This window comes from Drosophila serrata, unplaced genomic scaffold (genome assembly GCF_035046125.1).
Source record: "Drosophila serrata isolate PLE 108 unplaced genomic scaffold, ASM3504612v1 contig_276, whole genome shotgun sequence".
In the NCBI taxonomy this organism is placed as follows: Eukaryota; Metazoa; Arthropoda; class Insecta; order Diptera; family Drosophilidae; genus Drosophila; species Drosophila serrata.
In genome coordinates, this window is record NW_028257174.1 from 9302876 (window position 1) to 9319194 (window position 16319).

Genomic DNA, 16319 nt, shown 5'->3' on the forward strand with positions numbered 1-16319 from the left:
CTATATGTTAACAATGGCAACTCGCTTCAATTTAATTCAATTGAATTAGTTAGCTCTAGAAATAAATATGTATGTATAGTATAGAGATGAGCTGAAGGTTTTACATCAAGTGTGGGTTTTAATTGTAGCCTCCCTCTATTTATCTATTTGTATCATTGATTAATTTATAAATTAATTAATTACTTACATTTTGCCAAGTCTGCTTCACTCCATATCATATATATAAAGCTGATTGATTTCCAAGTATACAGGCAAAACCTAAAATACCAAAATTACACAATTGATGACATTTCTGTTTAATAATAAAAAACCAAACATTGAACTTGCTTTTATGACCAAGAAATGCACTTTCCTTTGAGGCTTTTGAACCATCATTCCGTTGTGAGCACCATAAAAATAAGGCAGTTGTAAAATTTGGACACAGCCACTTCCTTTGGGCCTTCGCAGCGTATACTTGATATGTGGACTTGATGCGTATACTTGATATGCGAAGTTAATTATTGCCAATTATTTGACTTTAATTGGCTGCTGGTCGTTCTCCTTGTGCCACTGTCTTGGCGATAGTTCGTTGAACTTGAGTCGCGATAATGCCATAATAATACCAATCGATCGGTTGTGCGTTAGCTTCAAGTTTGAAGCGACAGGTGCAAAAGTGCACAGGTGGGCTCGATGGGTGTGGGTTGGCCTAATCGGACGCTTCCTTCTCGAATGCATTTCATTGACGCATCGCATTGTGAATGGGCTGTGGAGCGTGTAACGAAATGCGAATTCAGCTAATTACGAATGCATCCACAGCGAGGGGAGTTTCTAGAGTAAATAAAGAAAAATAATATATAAGAGAGTTTGTAGAGTAAATAAATCATAAATACATTTAATGTATTAAATGTATTTAAATGTATTTAAATGAATACAAATCAATTTAAAATGGATAATTTATACATATAAACGTTTCTGCTTTACTATATGTATACGTATACGTAATATTTCTTCAAGTTTCTGCTTTAATATTTGCATACGTATACTTAATTTCTCTTAAATATTTTCCTATTTAAATGTATACAACTAAATTTAAAACAGCAATTCAATACATAATATATATTAAAGTTTCTGTATGAATATTACGTATACGTAATATTTTTTCAAGTTTCTGCTTTAATATTTGTATACGCATACTTAATATATCTTAAATAAATAAAGTAAAATATGTAGAATTCCTAATTAAGTGTATACAACTAAATGTAAAACAGAGAAATAATACATAATATATATACAAGATTTTGCCTGAATATTTGCATACGTATACTTAATATATATTCAAGTTTCTTCTTAAATGTATACTTAATTTCTCTTAAATAACTTCCTATTTAAATGTATACAACTAAATTCAAAACAGCGATTCAATACATAATATATATTAATGTTTCTGTAGGAATATTACGTATACGTAATATTTTTTCAAGTTTCTGCTTTGATATTTTCATACGTTTACCTAATATATCTTAAATAAATAATAAGATATATAATATTTCCTGTTTAAATATGTACAACTTAATTTAAACATAATTATACATAATATATGTTTAAATATTTGCATACGTATACGTTATATTTCTTTAAGGTATATATCTAAAATTAATAAAAAAAATATAAAATAATTCCTATTTAAATGAATACCACTAAATTTAGAACAGAAATATAATATATTATATATATTAAAGTTTCTGTTTGAATATTACGTATACGTAATATTTTTTCAAGTTTCTGCTTTAGTATTTGCATAAGTATACTTAATATATCTTAACTAAAAAAAAAAATAATTCCTTTTCAAATGTATACAGATAAAATTAAAACAGAAAAATAATATATAATATATATTAAAGTTTCTGTTTCAATATTACGTATACGTAATATTTCTTCAAGTTTCTGCTTTAATATATCTAAAATTAATACAAAATATAAAATATTTCTTATTTAAATGTATACAACTAAATTTAAAACAGCAATTCAATACATAATATATATTAAAGTTTCTGCATGAATATTACGTATACGTAATATTTTTTCAAGTTTCTGCTTTAGTATATACTTAATATTTCTTAAATAAATATATAATAATTCTTATTCAAATGTATATAGAGAAACTCAAAACAGAGAAATAATACATTATATATATAAAAGTTTCAGTTTGAATATTTGCATACGTATACGTAATATTTCTTTAAGTTTCTTTTCGCAAATTTGCGGATATTTTGCCGCCAACTTTTTTCCATTCTATAAACTTAAAATAATAAATCTCTCCAACCCTTCTCCTATGCTAATCTTCATGAAAGGCAATTTTATGTTTACCTTGCCATAAAAAAAAATCTAGAAACCCCACCCATTTCAAGTTCAACCCACCCAAAGTAGAGGAACGTCGCAATTTGTTTAGCTTATTTATAGCCGCAGCTTGCTCTAATTGTCTCACAACCTGCTACGACTTTAGTTTAGAAATGTAGAACTCTCCCTGTTCTGTTTTTTAAGAGTTAAACACCAGCAGGTTTCCAATTTATTTTTTTAGTTTATTTTAGCAACACTCAAGACCTTGGCCAGTTTTATTCCAGTTCTTGGGCAAGAGACTCATCCGACTTGTTGCCGGTTAACTTGTGTGGCAACCTCCTCGAATATCCGCCAGCTTGGTTCCGCATTCAGCCAGTTTTCATTTTTTTTCTGTTTCGTTTCGAAGGAAGGGGAATCCAATTTAGGCTTTGGTTTTCCATTTAGCCATTGCTTAAGCCACTCATTTTTTCAGAGGGCCATCGGAAGTGCAGTGTATTTAATCATTGTTTTTTCTTTTCGCTAGACTCTGACTGGTTGGACTTGTTCTACGTTTTAACATGTGGACTTTCTTCTTTCGGCAATCGCCTCACAGAATCGTGTTTTTCTGGCTGCTGGCTGGCCCACTTTGTACACTCGATACTCAGAGCCGAGTGTAGGTACATCTACACACATTCATTTATGTGTGTGCAGCCAATGGGGCGTATGCGCAATGCCGGTGTAGCAATTGTCGGTGATTTGCTTGTACGATCAAAGCACTTGCAATGCACAACGAGAAATAGGAGATCTTGGAATATGTATTTAATTAATTATATAGAAAATAATACTATTGCTAAACTTGGGGTAAAAAAGTTATAATATATAATTACATTATTACTAATGTTGAAAAGTGAAGGGAAATGTAAGGAACATTCAAAGCAATGAGAAAGAATAACAGAATCTTAATTATAAATCTTGACAAGATTCATTTTAATGTATCTGTTATTGAATAATATTATCTTATCAATATATATATATATATTAATTCCATTTCAATATCGCTTTTGCCAGTGCAAAAATTTGTTGTTTTATTTACTGTCATTACCAGCTACTTAGTTCAATGGTTTTATCTACAGACATTGACTTGGCGGCTTCGGTCATGTATCTATATATAGAGACAGTAATGTAGACCCGGTGCATTAACGCGCCTTGAATCATCCTCACCTGGAACTAGCCACCTTGTATTTTCCCTCTTTTCTGTATATTTTATATACATTTCCCCCCAACTGCCGGAAGTTGGCAAAGCCATAGTTTTTTCGTACGGGTCATATATGGGCATACCGTCACGTAGTTAATAGAAAGTGGACAGGCCCAAAACCCAAAACAAACCATCCCATTTCACCATTTCTAAGTTTATGCCATCTCTATGAGTGTGGAATTGTATACACTTGCGGTCAAATTAATGGCACTGCGAATCAACGTTGAAATTTCGTCTTAAAGGTGATTAACTCAAATGTGAAAAAACTAATTGTAGACGTAATAAAAAGTGTATGCTTTGCTATTTTGGGCTTTTCTATCAATGATCATCTATGCTTTTCGTTTTTTTAAGAGGTTAATTAAAGTATGTGAGTTAGGGTTGAGAAAGATTTAAGAAAATTAATAGGTAATTTACAGGTTCTGTAACTTATAGAGCAGACCAGGACCTCATTAATTTCAATCCTCTTGATTTGTATTTTATTCATTTTTAAAGTATATTCAATATTTTACTCAATAACTTTTGTTCTTGTTGTTATTCTTGAGTGCTACCATTCATCGCATATTTTGGGAAATTGATTCATTATAAAACATTTCATTGGATCAGGTTTGTGTTTAGATTTAAGTAGCATTACGATTAGATAATACCCTAACATTATTATAAGAATTACCCCATCGCGCACAAGCCCCGTCCTCATTTGCCTTCCCCTGCCTCCTTCCCTCTGTGTGTCTATATCTATTTCTACCTATAACTATATATATCACATATATAAATCTCTGTCTCTGGGGGAAAAGCTGGCTAATGCCCGATCCTATGGAGTGCTGAAGAGTCTGCGGTGTTCGGCGCGTTATGCCAAGGCCAAGTCCAAGTCGGCCATTAATCTGAATGCACACCTGAAGAAACAGCAGAAGCTAGAAGCCCAGGAAGCGGAGTCCGAGAAGAATCTGAATCTTAATCAGAATCAAAATCAGCGGAAGAATCAAAGTGAGAACGGGGAAAGGAACGGTAACGGGAAGAGAAGGCTTCGACAGAGTGTGAGCGAGGATCAACCGATCTATGTCAACTTGGACGAGGTGCATCCAATCGAACTGAATCTTGGGACCGAAGACGATGCACTAATGGGTAATGCTCAGGTAAGATTGACAGCTCTCCGGCTCCATCAGCATCCCACACATCCAACGATCCACGAAACAATACCGAACTAAACAGATCCCATATATATATATTTACTATATGTATATATGAATGATCGGTGACATCAACCCATTGGAGCGTTTAACTCATTTGTTTAGCAACACAATTGAGATCTGCCATCGAAATTAAATTTATTATGTGTCTGCCCCCTGCCGCCCCCATAACCCCCTCGATATATCGGTGTGAATTGATTGCGATTGTTAAACCCGTTTCACTGACGGTATTTAGCAGTCAAGTGCAAGTTGTATGTAAATAAAAAAAAGGCAAATAAAAAAAAAAAAAAACAAAATATCTAGAAAGATAGCTATACAGGTAACGAGTACTAAGTAAAGGCAAAGCAAAAAAGTCCAAGGCAAAACAGAAGCCGAAATACTCGACACAATTGAGTATTTGAAACTAAAAAACAAACACACTTGCCAATTTAAAAGCTTAAATAAACAGTCTTGACTTTTGAAAGGAATCTCTTGTTAACAGAGTATTCTAGAAAGTGACTCTTAAAAAAACAACAATAATAATTTAAATATCGGGAAATTTGCTTTTTAAATCGTTCATAACTAAGCCAAAAATGCGTTAATTTCAATTCGGAAAGCTTCCCAATGTTAGTTTTTGTTAGGTTAACAAATCTGCTTACTCAATTTAAAATTTTACAAAATTCGATTTTTTGTCAATTTTTTAAAATTTTGATGATGTAACCCCTTATAAAATTTAAAAAAAATGGCCACAAAAATTTTGATTTTTCTACATGCCTAGAAAGATTCGCCTGTTGATGCTGATCAATAATATATATGGATTATAGGGTCGGAAATGATTCCTTCACCAAGTTTCAAGCTTCTGACTAAAATGCAAGGGAATATATCAATTCAATCGAAGATATGTTAAAAAATGTATTTAAATCACTTTTTTCGAAAGCAAAATAACGATTTATCTTTCCTAATATAGTGCAATGTTAAATTAATTTATACAACAAAGTTAGAGTCAAATAAAGATGCAACATAAACATTTTCCCTCATTTCTAAAACTTGTGATATAAATATAATTCAATATTAATGTATTTTGTGTAAAAAACAATCCCCTATTCAGTTCAAATAAAATCCTCTATATTTAGATTTACAGACTTAATTTTTTTAGATTTAAATCTAGGCATTATACATGAAAAAAGTGAAAATTAAAAGATATATTCGTATTTTCAATAAAATTCTACTGAAATCACCTGGTAAGAAACTTGTCTACGTCAAAAAGCAGGTGTAAAACCAACAATTGCTTGTACATTGGTTTTGGTATTGACTAAATCGGTGTAGATATAGTAAGCTCTGACTTTTTAGATACTTCGCTCTTCGGTGCCGGTTTTAAGACCTATTACTTTAGTTATTTCCAAAGGTATTGGTTGCTCCATCTAATTTCAGTCACTCATTAACAAAAATTCAACTTATTAGTCTCTAATTTGTACCTAAAATCAAAATCCATATTTGTTTTCTTTACAGGTAAGCTGATTTCAAAAGGGTTTAACAAGTATCTTTGCACCTTCGCCTAATGACCACAGACAACAACGACAATGACAAGTAAGTTTCAGTTTTACAATAGTTTGTCTATGCAGCTATTGCAGCTCCACAAGATGCATCTCATAAATGTCACAACACGGGTTAATTTACATTTTTCAAACGCCAAAAAAATTACAGAAAAACAAGATACGAGATACAAGATACAAGATACTTGGTGCCGGCGAGGAAAACCCGTAGTACGGGTTTTAATGCCGGCGAATGTCGGTCAAGCGGCAAGTGCAGCATCGGCTGCTTAGCGCCCCGTTCGTGTCGTGTGAACGGTTTCCAGCGATTCCGATTCCTATTCCGATTATAATCACCACATCACATCACCCAGGCTGCATAAATCGCATCTGAAGCGCATGCCCATGGTTATGGTTATGCAACCGGGATCCGGAGATCCGAAGATCCAACGATCCAGCGATCCAGCGATCCGGCGACCATAATACCGGTACTTGTCAACGGCAGTCAGCGACGCCGTCTCCTCACTCAGCACGTGCATTTAGCTATTTAGCTGCTTAAATTTATTGTATCACTCTGCAGACGGAGCCGATGGTGCACAGTGGAGCAAATACGTATGAAAAGTAATACCACCAAAATCAGCTAAGCGAGATAAATTGCAACGAAAATGGAAGCTATCTTTGGCAAGTCGAAGCCGAAAAAATGTATGGGTAATTTTGAAAACAAATTGGATAAAATGTTTGTTATTAACAGACATTGCTAGATCGACTCGGCTATTGATGCAATTTGAGAGAAGTTTAATGTATAGAAAATGACTAAACTTATAAGTCCCTGCAGGGGTATACAATTATGGATCATGCTAAAAAGTATCTCAAAGATACCGAAAATGGGAAAAAATATGGAAATACAGATACTATTGCAAAATAGATAATTAAAGCAAAGAATACCAATAGCTGATATTTTGAATTCATCAAGAAATATCTTTAAGAAGTAATAACACAGGTATAAACTGTCCGATACATAAAAAAGGATTCATTTAGTTTTGAACATTTTATATTCCCAAATTAATTTATCGAATATAAATATAAAACATACAAATTTATTTACTTTTGTAATGGATGCAAACCCATTAAACCCATGCAAGATCTTTATGCTTTCCTCTGTTTTTCCTTCTTTTTTGCCAATTAACAATTAAGTATTTAATTAATTAATTAAGCCGCTGATCGATCGAGGCCCACTGTGCAACGGTACATTGGCAGGCCAATCAGTGAGTACCGTACCGCTTTGCATGCTGTGCAGACGACGCGACGGCTGCGCCAGTACCGTAATGACGTCGCCGTCTACGTCGGCATCTGCGTCTGCGTCATCGCAGCGATCCCATTCAAATATTTGGCCTACGCGGTGTTGTCCACAATAATAATAAAAACAAGAAAGGAAGCTAACTTCGGCACGCCGAAGTTTATATACCCTTGCAGATAGAACTTCTATGAATAGGAATCCATACAATATAAATTATATATATTTGTGTTAAAAAACAATGAATAATAATACCTGCTTTCATTTCATTCACCTATACATATTATATTTGCAGTTTTACATTTACAGATTTTCATTTTTCCTCTACATCAAACGATCGTTTGTATGGCACCTATATGATATAGTCGTCCGATTTTTACGGAATTTGCCACAAAATTTAAGACTTATATAAAATGGCTATACCTCAAATTTGATGAAAATCAGCTGAAAACTAAAAAAGTTATAAATTTAATTGTATTAATTTCTCGATCGTTCCTATGGGAGCTATATGATATCGTAGTCCGATTTTCATAAAATTTTACACAAAATTTTAGAATAATATGAAATGGCTATATTTCAACTTTGATTAAATTCTGTTGAAAACTAAAAATGTTATCGCCACCGCGATTGTCAGTCTTCCGACAACAGCCACCGCCATTCTCATTCCTCTCAAATTTCTCGATCGTTCCTATGGGAGCTATATGATATATTAGTCCGATTTTCATAAAATTTTACACAAAATTGTAGAATAATATGAAATGGCTATATCTCAAATTTGATCAAATTCTGTTGAAAACTAAAAATTTTATAATTTTTTTTGTAAAACTTTTCCGATCATTCCTATGACAGCTATATGATATAGTCGTCCGATCCGGCCCGTTCCGACATATATACGAGTGAGAGTATATAGAAGACTAACTGCAAAGTTTCATTCAGATAGCTTCAAAACCGAGAGACTAGTTTGCGTAGAAACGGACAGACGGACAGACGGACAGACGGACAGACGGACAGACGGACAGACGGACAGACGGACATGGCTAGATCGACTCGGCTGTTGATCCTGATCAAGAATATATATACTTTATGTAGTCGGAGGTGCCTCCTTCACTGCGTTGCAAACTTCTGACTGAAATTATAATACCCTGCAAGGGTATAAAAAAACTAAAAACCAAAATGAAAACAAAAACAAAACAGCAGGAGAGAGAAGAGAGCCAGAACAGGTGCAGCGCAGCATCCAGGAAGATGCTAAGCGGCAGAGCTCAGCTCTCCTGCTTCGGCGCACCAGCGATGCGCTGCTGCGCATGCTCCGAGCGCTCTTTCTTGCCATCTCTTTTACTCTTGCAGTCTGCTCCCCATTGTATCTGCATTCTTTACTACTGCTCTTTATCTCTACCTCTGCCATGCGCCTGCTGCACTGCAATGCACAGTGGGGTTGATATTCATTTCTCTGGGTAAAGAAGTGACCTTTAGTTGCAAGTTTGCATAGATACACAGAAACTTAAACTGCATTCAGTAATTTTAATATTTAATTATAGATTGTATATAAATTAGCCAATATTTTGCAAAGTGAAGCGTTAATAATATTATTATTATGACCTAAAGAAAAATAACTCATTGAAATAAGAAAATTATTCGTTATTAAAATAAAAATAAATAAAGACCTAACAAAAATATTCTCATTAAATAATGAATTTTAAGTTATACTTGCAATGTAAACTGTTTTAATTTGTCTCTAGAATATTTTTCAGTAATTTTCTTAAATATTAAAATAAAAATTATTATTATATTATATTTTGTAAATTCAAAATGATCCCTATTCCAAATTTTCATTAAAATTTAAGATTATTCCTTTTAAAAAATTTCTAAAAATACTTTACACCATTTTTTGTGTTCAAAAAATAATATAATGTATATCATATTAATTTTATATTTCTGTGTATCCAATTTTAAAATCAACCCCACTGTGCTCTGCTGCTGCCGCAGCAGACAGCCTCTGTCGACGTTGGCGCTCTGCGTTCTGGCAGAGCTCCCACCGGCGGCACTTCAGTCTGCTGCCGCGCGTTGTGCCCCGTCGACGTCGCTGTTTTGATCCGTTCTAAATTTAGTCGCCGACGCCGACGTCGCGCGTTGTTGTAAATGTCGCCGCTGCCGCCGTAGACAAATAACAACAATAACAATAACGATAATAATAATAATAGCAATATTTGTACTCATCATTTGAGTTTAACTTATTTTTGGTAAACTTTTGCACTAGTTCTAGCATCTATACATATATCTATGTATATTTGTGTATATATTTTGTTGTTTGCATAACCGCAATACGAAATATCTAATTGTTTTTTTCTTTTTTCTGAGTGTGCGTGTGTGAAACGTGCGAAATAACAACAACAATATAATGCAGTGAATTAGGTTTTTGTTTTTTTGATTGATTTCATTTGAAATTGAATGAGAATTATTTTCGTGTGACTTTTTAAATCCCTACCGTGAAATATTAAAAATGGAGCGATAAAAACAATCAAGTATTTACTCGTTTTTCAGATCGATCAATTTGGAATATAGAATAGAAGTTGAGTTTTCTAGAAAACGTGGAAAAGATTTTTCGAAAACAGTTTCAAGGGATTTTTTGAAATGTTAAAAAGTATTTCAAGTTTGAGGTTTGTTGATAATGTCTTGGAAGTATGTACAGAAATCACTAGGTCTTAAAATCTTTTAAAGGAATCCCGATTTTATGGGGGAAAACATAAAGAACATAAAGTTCAGGCACGATGACTCTCTGTTTTGTATCTCTCTTTGTACTCTCTTTTTGTATCTAATAAAATACAAAGTAAATACAAGAAAAACAAAATAATATTCAATTTAAATTAACTGAGAATTTGAAAACAGCGCTAAATAATTTTTGGAGCAACTGCCGCCAGTCTTAGCCACCCCCTGCAGTGGTTTTCTATTTTTCGTATTTCGATTCTGCATCTGCGAGATACAAAACTGACGCAAATGCATCGTGTAGATATATATATATCTATGTTGTATATATCTCGGGTGTGTGTGTGTGTTTTTGTATTTTTTTCGAGCAAATCAAATAGTGTCTTTGGCGGGGGCCTTTATAGTTGGTGCTATCTACACGCCGACCTTGTTGTCTCCTGTCGCTTCCAAAAATGAGCTCAAGTTTGTGCGCCGCCATGACAAATGACAAACGCATCTGTCAGATGCGCTAAAACGATGTTTCTTCAGCTGCAATTATATATGGGCGGATTTTGCGTTGGCAACACAGACTTCCATGAAATGAACTAAATAACCAAAACACAGTCTAAACAACTTTGAAAATGTGCCAATTATTTTTGTACAATTCCCAAATAGAACACAATAAAAACCATAGCTGATGATGATGATGTCTACACGCATCTACATAGATATAGTCTGTATATATCCCCCCAGAAAAGAAATATATATGTATATATTTATAGATATTATGTGATCTTTACATGACCGTTTGTTCGCTTTTGATGGTGCGAGTTCTTTTGGTTTAGCTAGCGATTAGCATAATTATTTATGGCCCAGCAATTGTTGGAGGCTTTTGGCAGAACCTTATTGTTAAATAACGATAAACCGTTACGATTCGATATCTTTTGGGACAGTGAAGACTACCAGAAAGTGATCTAAGAGGTTATAGATACTTACAAATATTCAAATTCAAAGATAGATTCATTATTTTTAACAATTTATGCAAAATAAACAAAGTGAATGTAAAATTTTTGAAAAATCGGTCAAATTAGTATAGAATCTGCATATTCTGAGCTCAAAATAAAATATATTTTAAACGAAATTACTTATGATTAATTTGTTAATATTTTTAACATATCTATTAAACAAAATTAAAGATGTTTATACGTTCTAAAGGTTTTTTAAACCATTTCAATTTGAAAGAAGACTTTAAATACTTAATTTTTTGAGTTACATCACAATTTAAATATATATATCGAAGCTTCACCGTAATTCTATATAGTTAATTAGGCACACTCACAATTCAACGGACTAAAAAAGACACACACAATGATGAAAAAACAAAGCGTAAGCCCCAAAATGACCGAATGTCGAATAAAAATAAATGCAGCCGCTTTTTTAGACGCGTCTTCTCTCTTCTGCTCTTTCTTCTCGCCCTTTTCAAGAAGAATTTCAAACGCATTTCTAACAAGATTGACGGGCGCTAAGAGCCCCACTAAGAGTGACAGAGACGGGCCCATTCTGCGTCTTCGTCTAACGGCATTCGGCAGAAGAATTGAGGCGAAAAAAATAGAAACTAAAGAAAAATTTAAAAAATAAAATAAAAGCTTTTTGAGCTCTCGTGTCGTGTCCCACTGTCAATTGCTGCCTGCTGCAGCATTGCATGTCAATGACATTTAGGGAAAAAGAATTGATTGAGGCGGTGCCATGCCATGGGTTAATTGCGTTAACCCCTTGACACCCACATGAACCGAATGCAGCAGCAGTAGTACAAGCTCTGCTCGCTTTTCAAATTACTAATTTAAAGTAAACTTCTAACTTGTGAGGGGGAGGGTTCTCTCAATTAACACTAATCACAGAAACTTTGACTTCTGCACGACACTCTCGGACTTTGGCCATTTTAATTAATGTCATGGATATAGTAGTGTTTAAATAATGAAAACTAAATACTTGGAGTTTTACATTGCTTAAAATAATTTATAAATCAAGTGTTAAACAACAGTAGCCTTAAAACAAGAAAGGAAAATAACTTCGGGCAGCCGAAGTTTATATATCTTTGCAGTTGCAATTGAAATTTAGGATCTTTTAGGAAATTAATCAAACCTACGCTCAAACAATTCCTATTTTTTAATAGATATTTATTAAAATTTTTGTATGACAATTTTCTGGACAAATCAAATAGTAAAAAGTTTATAACTCAGCCAAAAAAGCACTAATTTTAATTCGGAAAAAATTTCTAAGCTAGTTTTTGCTAGATTAAAACCCCTACATACTCAGTTTAAAATGTAAATTTTTGCCCATTTTTTTGAAATTTTAACGATGTAACCCCTTATAACATTTTAAAAAAATTACATTTTTTGAAAATTTCTTTTCTCGGCCAGAGTTAGCTAGATAGATTTACATGTTGATGCTGATCAATAATATATATAGTTTATAGGGTCGGAAATGAGTATTTCAATGGATTTCAATCTTCTGAAGGGTATAGAAATATCGTTTTTTAAATGACTTCAGTTATGAGTATCTATAATGAAAATATCGCGCATTCGTGTGTTTCTTTAAGGTATCAAAGTATCTAAAACTATTAAAGATTATTTTAAAATGAGATATGTTTGTGGAGATTAGTTTTGGAAGTATTAATGTAGTAAACGTTAAGATTGTTTATGTAAGGTTAATTTAAAAGGCACGTTTTTCTTTTTTTATAAAGCACTGCAACCTCCGCAAATCTGTACAAAAAAATCGCCAGCTTTAAAACACAAAATATATAGACACGTGTTGTTTAGTATTATAACTACAGACACTCTAAAACAATATTTAAAGTAAATACCTTTACTAATTAGCAAGAGTATAAACGAATAAGTATACGTGCCGCAAAGATAGTTTCTTGTTGCCATTACTTTTGTTGTTTCTATCTTAACTACTTAAACCAGTTGTAGATACTTTTTGTAGATTATGCTATGACATGAAAGAAGGGTTTTCATATACCACCTCACTCTCTCTAAAAATAACGATTACAAAGCAGCTTTTTCCAGAAAGATTTCTCAAAGATCTCCCAAAGATATCCCCAAGATTTGGTGGTCTTCGCCAAACATCCTTATCGTTCATTGTAATCCGTTTATCTTACAGATACCCGCAGCTATCTGCACCTGTATCTGAGATATTTCATTTCGCATTCAATGAAATCATCCCAACACCTAGCCGAACGTGACCTACGCGAGTCAGGTGGTCGGTCGGTCGGTTGTCAGGGGGGAAAAAAGAGATTAGAGGGCAAACAAACAGACAGATAGATAGACATACGAACTCGTAAAAAACAGTCTTGGCCATTGAAATGGTATTTGAGAAATGCGGGGAAAGGCAAACACACTGAGCGATTCGCCATTGAATGCCTCATTAAGAGAATTATTTTTGCATTCGGGTCTCAGACCCTGCGCATTTGGCGCAACATCTCGCGATAAGTTGTGAAAATATTTGCGTAAGTGAAACAGAAAGCGTCGACATACAGACACGAGCAGCACTGTTTATAAGGTGTTTTTCCTTCTTTTTTATTTTTTTAAATTTTGTATTTGGTGAGTTTTATTTCTGCTGGTCTGCCTTATTTTCATTCTCTATTTTTGGGATCGAAAGATCAACCGATCGCACACGAGGCGAAGTGCAAAGGCCAGGAAAATCTATTTAGCTTTTCTTTCGTTTTCTCACTTGTTTCGGGTTTCCCTCCCTTTTCTTTTTTTGGCAAGAACACGCTTTTCGTTTTGTTTATTGTTCTAGACATTAAATGAGATAAATGCGCATCATAAACTACTGGCGGATCCAGTGTTGGAATAAGATTAATCCCAAGTAAATAGTCGCATAACAACGCGAAAGATTCCCAGATACTTTTGCCCCATCCTAGAGATACATAGATACTAGATACTTTACTCCAGAGCACGATCGGTACGGCGTAAGGGATATTCAGGTTTTTTTATTCCTTCTTTTCATGTGAAAACGAAACTCATTATGTTCTATATGCCATAGCTGGGTGTTCGGACGACTTTCGCACTTTTTGTTTATGGGAATCAATTTCTATATATAAGGCACACTTCAGTGTCAGGCATTGATAGGTACAATTGTACATAGGCACCTATATACTTTGGATTCTAAGGGGAGGCTCAGCTGAACACTAAGAGAAATCTATCGTTTACAAATCTGATTAAATTAATAAAATTATTATTGTTAAAAAAATTTATTTATTTAGAAATACCAAAATTAAATAGCTATCAAAAGTTCTTTAATAGTTTCTTAACATTTGTAGTTTATGCTCAATAATTATTTTTCCAATAACAGTTGTACCAATTAAATAGAAATTACTCATACCCTATAAATTTAATTTCTTTAAGTGCACCTCCTGACTTAAATTGATATAAAAACTGAAGTCGAACAGAACAATAAATCAGTTGAGCGCCGATAAGCATCCAAAGAAAATCGCAGATCGGGAGTGAAAAAAAAACTAAATTAGAAAAGAATTAAGTTCAATAAAGGGACAAGAAAAATAAAGATAAAAAATGAAAATAAGTGAACGTAGAATATTCAAGAGAACTGGCAAAATAGATCTAACTAAGGTATAAAAAGATATATCCTTTAAGGACCGACCTTGGACTGTGATCCATTGGCCTTACAGGAGTTCGGTGTGCCACCAATTATGGCCACTCGTTGGCATTTTGTGCGATTAATTCCTTTTATTAATCATAAATTGCCATAAGAAGAGATGGAGCACAAAAACCTGGGGAAACCGAGGATCAGGGGGAACGGGGCATCAATTGTCGGATGGCTGCAATTGCCACAGTTGTTGGCAACTCTATTTATAGAGATCGCTCTCGGACCCACGGGCGGGTAGTCCTTTCGATTCAATCCCGATCTTGAAACCATCTTTCCCACCTTCCCCACTGCTCATCTTCGTGGGTCTTGCCTTTTATATACGTATGTATGATCCACCGTCCGTCTGGCCATAATTTATGTTATTTGACTTTTAAACCTGGAACGCGAAGTTGGCAGAAGGCTGGCCATAATTGCAGGTTCCTCTTGGTTTGTTTTGCGCCTCTGCCCTACCCCTTTTTCGATGTTCCATATCATGCAGTTGAAATAAAGTTGTGAAAATTCAGAAAAAAAAATCAATTTAAACCCAGAGAAATATTTAAGTTTTTAAGACAAGTGTTTCAAGAGTATGTGTAGTGATTTTTGTATTATTTTTGCTGTTTAATTAAACGAATAAGAAGCTCAGATAACTGTAATAAGATTGATTAAATAAACAGAACTTTTTTTAGACGGTTAGCAACTAAAAGTTTATATATAATCATTTTTATATAAACAATTATGAGAAAATTCAGCTCAATATTATTCATTACAGAAAAATGTCCAGTGAAAATTCTAGGGGAAAGCTATAAAAATTTTTCTTTTTAAAAGTTTAAATTGGAGGAAAAAAGATTTAACTTAAGACTTTTAAGTCATGCATTGAATATTAAAATTTTCCAAGTAATTGTTATTAATTAGTATTTTATATAAGAATTATCTGATAACACTAACATTAAAGCAACATTTTTAATTAGCATTTCCAAATCAAGTCAGTTGGGATTTTCACCCACACAAAAGGATGCGGCCATCACTACTTTTTCCTAGTTTCCTTTTCCGGTACAGTGTATGCACTGCTTGACAACTGCTTTCTGAACTGCTTGGGCGGATTTTAAGCTAAGCTCGCTCATTAGTTGAATTGTCTTTTGACTTGTCACACACTCCACTTTATCGCACTCCACTTGCCTCCCCAGAAACGTGACATATCGCAGACAGAGTGATTAACCCCTTGTGCCCCCCGCAATGCCTTTTGTGTTTATCCGCCTGTTTTGCTTAACCCGGCTTCGCCCCTACTGCCTGTTTTGCATCTTCTTTTTGCCAAGTCTGCCTCTTCGATGCAAATGCTATTAGCCGTAACAACAAACAAGTGCAAAATGTAATTAAATTGTTTTACTTACTACGGTTTCGCAGGTCGGCCATTTGAATCGGGAAAACTGTAACAAAGGCAACCCAGATATCTACAAACA

At 33.8% G+C, this 16319-nt stretch overlaps 1 protein-coding gene across 5 annotated transcripts in view; it reads left to right on the forward strand.

The window, feature by feature from the left end:
• The window catches only part of Nost (Nostrin), a 32716-nt gene that overhangs the window by 8772 nt on the left and 7625 nt on the right, over positions 1-16319 (forward strand). For 2 of the 5 annotated variants that reach the window (XM_020950114.2, XM_086836269.1), the window contains one exon: positions 4342-4680. In XM_020950114.2, the coding sequence (XP_020805773.2) occupies positions 4342-4680 (339 nt within the window). Of the gene's footprint in view, positions 1-4341; positions 4681-9581; positions 9774-13734; positions 13818-14267; positions 14847-16319 lie in introns of those variants that run through there. The other 3 variants (XM_020950113.2, XM_086836268.1, XM_086836267.1) reach the window with 3 other exon arrangements.